This window comes from Austrofundulus limnaeus, unplaced genomic scaffold (assembly GCF_001266775.1).
Source record: "Austrofundulus limnaeus strain Quisiro unplaced genomic scaffold, Austrofundulus_limnaeus-1.0 Scaffold204, whole genome shotgun sequence".
NCBI classification, from domain to species: domain Eukaryota; kingdom Metazoa; phylum Chordata; class Actinopteri; order Cyprinodontiformes; family Rivulidae; genus Austrofundulus; species Austrofundulus limnaeus.
In genome coordinates this window covers 346,805-352,925 of record NW_013952606.1, presented here as the reverse complement: position 1 = coordinate 352,925, position 6,121 = coordinate 346,805, and the positions used below count along the sequence as shown (strand labels likewise).

The 6,121-nt window shown below is 37.5% G+C and overlaps 1 protein-coding gene across 2 annotated transcripts in view; it reads right to left on the bottom strand.

Moving 5' to 3' along the window:
• Window positions 1-2,365: 2,365 nt before the first annotated feature.
• Window positions 2,366-6,121, bottom strand: part of cerk (ceramide kinase) — a 53,933-nt gene continuing 50,177 nt past the window's right edge. For both annotated transcript variants that reach the window (XM_014018836.1, XM_014018837.1), the window contains one exon: window positions 2,366-3,195. In XM_014018836.1, coding sequence (XP_013874290.1) covers window positions 3,144-3,195 — 52 coding nt within the window. In that variant the 3' untranslated portion in view covers window positions 2,366-3,143. The remainder of the gene's footprint in view (window positions 3,196-6,121) is intronic.

The following is a 6,121-nucleotide window of genomic DNA, read 5'->3' as shown; positions in this document are numbered from 1 at the left end:
CAGACTGAAGAAGTCTCTTGGAAGAGAGACGAAACGTTTCATTAAAGAAGAACCCGTCCAGAGGACCTATACAATTTTTTTTTCCTTTTGCACAGCTGGACGCCTCCTGAGTCAAAGAAGTCAAGACTTGGTCTCCAGCCTGACATCCCAGTAACATATCAAACTTTTTGTTGTATCAGCTTGTAAAGTTACCTACAAGAAAACTCGTTTGTTTTCTGACTTTTAACTGGAATAAGTTGGATGTGAAGTAAAATGAGTTCTGACTTCAGAAACAGTGCAGCACACGGTACGTCTCCCCCGTTGTGGATATTTTTTTTATAATAGAAAACCTGAAAAACAAATCAAAGCCTGGGAGGTATAGAGGACCAAGCTGGATCATGTATTTCTAACAAAACTCTATTATAGGAAGTAAAAGAAGAAGTCCATTCCCGAAGAGCTTTTTTTTTGTAACTTAGCCAGATTTATGACTTTTAACTTTTAAACACTGCAAAAAATTGTCCATCTAACCAAACCTTACAATCTTATTTCAGCCAAAAACTATTCTTGATCTTGTTTTAAGACTTTGATGAGGAACAGATTAGATTAATTTTGTTAGCCTGGAATTTTAGTTTTACAAAGACTGGCAGATTATTTCACTTCATTTGAGAAGATTCAAACTATAATATTTTTCATTTATTTTGTCTTGGTTAGAAAACAGATACTTGGAAACCTATGACCCCTGAAAACCTAAAACCAGAGTACTTTTATGAGGAGTGCAAGAATGTTGGAACAASTAGGTCAGAAATGAAAGCTGGATTCTTTGATTTGCAAACGTAAAAGGAAAAAAAAAATCAAATATCAGTGATGAGACCAGCTGTGTTGTACAGTTTGAGGTTCTCCTTGGGAGGATGGAGTAGATTATGACGGTTAGACATGTCCAGAGGAGGGACAGAAGAGCGTTAAAGATGCAGCTGTTAAGAAAAACACAAAGGATATGAAGAAGAAATTTTATTTAAAAATGTAGCACTTAGCATAAAAGTAAATAAATTAGTGTTTGGTAGATTATTTATTTGTTGTAACAATGCTTCTTAGCAATTAATCTTATAACATGTACTAACAAATGTTCCTTACAAATGTGGCATAATTTTAAAGAGAAATTAACAGACTTTCCAATGGTGTAAGACAAAGAATTGTTACAACAAAGAAATATTTTTTGTGATAACTGCTCCTGTCAGTCTAATCTATTATTCCCATGGGTATGCAGGGGGGCTGGAGTTATGACCCCCACAATAATTTGAAACAGTCAATATAACACCCCACCGCCCATTAAAATAACCACATTTGCTCTAACAAAATAGAAATGAACTAGTTAAGAACACAGCTGCAATTCTCTTGCGGTAACTGCTATTTTCCTGTGCCAGTCTTTCCAGGTTGGATTACATGCAGGGTTTTAGTCTGYTTTTGTTACATTATGGCTGTATTTGTTGATTCATGTCATATTTCCTAGCCAAATTATACTGCACCAGGTAAATACTATACATCAGGGCTCTTCAACTGGCGACCTGCGAATGACCAGTTTAGCCCGCCATTTAGTTCATTCATCTCTTAAGCCCAAACCTCCGGTTTTCTACTTTAATTACTCTAAGTTCTTCACGTTTGGTATCTACAGAAATGTCAGAACCTTGGCTAGAAACTGGTAAAAAACCATTTCTATGAATGTCCAAGACGGTTAAAACTACAAGTAGTTGAAGATAAAACTATGAAAAGTGAAAATAAAATTGGTTTGTTGGGATGTCAAAAACTATTTGTGTTAAATAGGAGGCATAATGTGTCATTTTTGTTTTTGATATTGTTTTATTATTATTTATTACATAATGTTCTGTATGTTGTATTCATGATTAAATGCAGCAAAATTAACTAAATCAAAAGTAAGAGATCTTTGTAATACTTTACTTTATTTACACAATGACTGTATTTGCTGGCTGTTCGGCCCCTCAGCTGTTGGCCTGCAGTAACTGTGGCCCCCGGAACGGTTTGGTTGAATAGCCCTGATGTACATGCTCTTGGAAAATTGAGAAATATAGGCATGTTGTATAATACAGCCAAAAAAATGTAAAATATTTGTTACTGTTGGAAAAAAATGGGGAAAAAAACCTAAATCAATCAATCAATCAATCAATCAACCAACCAACCAACCAACCAACCAACCAACCAACCAACCAACCAACCAACCAACCAGTTATTTTTGTGTATTTTTAAAGTCAGTTAGCTGTGGCAGCCATCTTGAATCCAGCTGTAGCTGTAAATGAAGGAAACTTAACGTTAAAGCTTCTCGACACCTGTAAAGTTAATAATCTCACACACAAATAAGTACGARGAAACTTCATGCATTTTAGCGTACTTTCATTTTAATTCACAAACATTTCAGAACAGTTTCTTTTTTCCATGACTCCAGCTTCAGTGACATCAAGCCCAGCTTGACCTTCGACCTTACAAAGAACTAAAGGAGGCTAACTTCAGGTGAGGRCTGCCGATCGTCTCTAACAACACGACATCCTGTCAGTTTCAGGTGGGGGGAGCCACAGGTGCAGCGCAGCGGTGCAGAGTCTCACCAAATCACTTAGCAGCCGCTTCGCCTTATCAGCCAGCAGCCACCAGGGTCCTGTTAGTGTATTAGCAGCTATTCACTTCTTTTTATTAGCGCCTGTGGCTCATATCTGCTTTCACCTGGGTCACATGTCAAACCCTTTTCTTTTCTTCCTAAAAAGGAAAGATCAGCTTTGTGTGTTTTCAAAGTTTATCTTTTTAAAAGCATTTTTCTTTATCCCTCCCACAAAGCTGCTTTCTCCTTTATCGTCTCTACAAAAAAAAAAAAAAAAGGTGTCATTTATGTCCTTCATAGCCGTATGGAAACCTGCTGCAGTTGTGGCAGGGAGAGTCCAGCTCTCTTTGAGATGCTCTGCTTTATTTCCCAAAAGGTGAACAGAAAAGAAAGTATTTTAGGTTTAAATAGAGCCAAAGTCTCACTAACAGCCTGAAGGATATCACTGCTACTTTAAGCCCTATGAGGCAAGTTTTAGGATTCAAATGTTTATCTTTTCTTTTATAGAAAAATTGCTCTTTTCCATCTTTTCAAGTCTTCTTGCTTGGTTCCTCGCTGCTCCTCATTGCTCCTCAATACCACGAGCAAACAAGCGGATCAGCTGGTGCTGGACGCTGCGGAGAGTACACACACACACACACATGCACACACTGTGTCATTTAGTCTGAATAACAAACCATCAGCTTAATGACAAAGATCTTCTCAGTGAGAGTTGACTGTCCACGAGGCAGATGTAAAAGCAGCGGGGTGGCGCCACAGTGCTCAGAGCTTAAAGGGGATTTTTTTCACAAAACCCGCAAATAAAACTAATAATTGTTGTCTCAAAATAGTCAAAGTCCTTCCAAGGGTTTTGAACTCGTTATAGATCCTTTAGAATTTGCTTTGATCCATTTTAGGGCTCTAGAGCTGTAGATTTTGCAGATATGCATAAATTTCCAACTAATTTTTAGTCCAGAATTMGCAGAAGTTTATGTAAACGTCTCCTGTGATTTCAAGTGAAATTAAAGTCTTTTCTCTCAGTTTTGTCTCCAACTTGTCCCGGGAGTCTCAGCCCTGTGAGACACCACCTTTTATTGTGACAGTGTTTGTGGYGTTTGAATTTTAAAGACTTTTAAAGAGCTAAATATAAGAAGAATTAAAATAAACTAGAATAGTTCCTGGAGAAACTATGAAAGGATTGCCAGCTGTGCAAAACTCGTCCTATGTTTTTGTTTTTGTTTGCTGTTTAAAATTAGTACTAGAGGCCGTCCTGAAGATGTATTTAACATGTGTTTGAGGTTTAAGCAACTACTTTAGCAAATTTTATCCTTAAAGGTCAATAAATTGCTGATTTATGTCATTTTGTGTGTATTTTGGCAAAATTTTTGCTTTGGTACATGAAATATTTTGCTAACAGACATTTTTCTACTTTATTTTTGTCATTTGTAAGACTTGAATACTCTAATAAAGTGGATAATTTTTTCTAAAAATCTTTCACACTTTSTTTCACACTTTAWATACATTCAGAAAGGTGCTCATGTCCAACACTTWTATGGTAATCCAGGGTTGCTTGGACAGTCATTTTGTATCTGAGTTGGACAAATGTGTTRGACAGTAACAGAGGACTGTTCTATGATGACTGTGTTAGAGTTTTATAAAGTTAAAATCAGTGGTTCATGAGAYACATTAAAAAGTGTTCAGGTTTAGAAGCSTTTGRGGTCTTCCCCATTCATTTCCAATRGCATTRTAGGGTGTCTTTGTYGGCCTACTGWCTCGCCATGGTAACAATGAATGTACAGTTGAGTAAGAACACACTTCCCCTGGCCGAGCCGGTCGTTTTGATGTATAACTTGTGTGGGTGCAGACATGATGAAAATATCTCCATTCATTTGCATTGAGAAAAAGTAGCCGAAGTTCCTTCGGCTGCTGTCTTGTTTTTGAAGTTTCCGCTCCAGTATGTGACAGAGGTTACTCTCAGCTACCAGTAAACCAAGTTTCAACTCAAAAACAGAGGCTGAGCGAAAGCTGTTTGAAAATAGCTATGGCGGCCATCTTGGATTTTTATTTCGGTCTTCTATTTTTGGTAGAGGTCACTGTCGGCTACTTGTGTATCAATTATCAGCTCAATATATTGAAAATTGGCTGAATTGGAGTAATTTGAACTTAGCTATGGTGGCCATCTTGGTTTTTTGATTTCGGCTACTATTTGTGATAGAGGTGACCTTTAGCTACTACTTACCAAATTTCTCTCTGGGATCAATAAAGTATTTTTGAATTGAATTGAATTAGTGTACTAATTTTTAGCTCATTATGYCTCATTAATTAATGTCCGAAGTTTTAGGATGAATAATAAATAAAAACAGAGTCCAGTTCAGAGGTGGATAGTWATAGGTTGCCTCCCATTCTATTGAACTGGGCAGGGCAATCCTAATGATCAGATACAATGGCTCTATGTCTGAACATTTCTTCTTCCAGGTTTGTTTTCTTTACCCAGAATGCTTTTCGGATGTAAAAAAAATTTAAAATAAAATGTTCTTTACCTGCTGTAGAAACWCTTATGTTTAGGATCTGTGTGCTTAAAGACTTGACTCAAACGTCTGGTTGATCATTGCCGTGATTSAAGTTTCACTTTTTAACCAAAGGTGAAGTTCTCTCGTCTCGCCGTCCGCCCAACCCCCCCGGCCGATTTTACTTTTCTGTTTCGCCTGAGCTATTGCCATTAATTATCCGAAGCGCACTCCGCCTGGCTCGCTCGGAGAACGATTAGCGGCGAGGAAGAGGCAATAAACGGACGGACCTCTGCTTTAATTAAAGGGGAGTAGCCTTTTACCGTGGGGAGGCGCCGTTAAATTAGCAACATTACGACGMCATGCTTCATTGGCAAGGTACAATGGAGCATGAAATAAATGATGCATCAARCGGGTGTGCTGCTCCAGCTGTGTGGAGATCCTGGTGGGTTGGAAGTGTGGACAGAACCAGAATAATGCGGCCTAATTCCATCCAGTTAGAGAGGAGAGTGGACACATGAAGAGCTCATCACGTTCTGTCTGACCAAACAGACTGATTCAGTCCCACTCTGCTAATGTTTAACTGTTCATAAGGATAATATGTTCTGAGCAACAGTTTTCATTTCCTAAAGAACAATTATAAMGATGAAAAGTATCCCGTTCCACAATCTTTGTGCTATTTTAACAATTCATGCGTCAAAGTGTTCATCTCCGTCAGGATGTTTCAGCTATGACTTTTGGTATTTCAGCAATACTTTTTGAGATATCCAGCTTTTTTGGCCATTTTTGTTCTCATTGAAAATAATGGAGCCATCTTCAACATTCTTCAAAAGGGATCCCCGATTAGTCGTAACATTAGATTTTATTTGATAAACATATATTTTAAATGTAAAATAAAGACTGTAAAAATACTGTAGGATGTTTATTTTTTATAATTTTTAAATTAAAAGTTAAAAAATATATTACACGGACGGAGCCATTTTATTTACACACAAAGCATTCTGGGTAAACGATGACGTGGATAGGTCCTCGGTGCGAGCGAGCTATATCCACC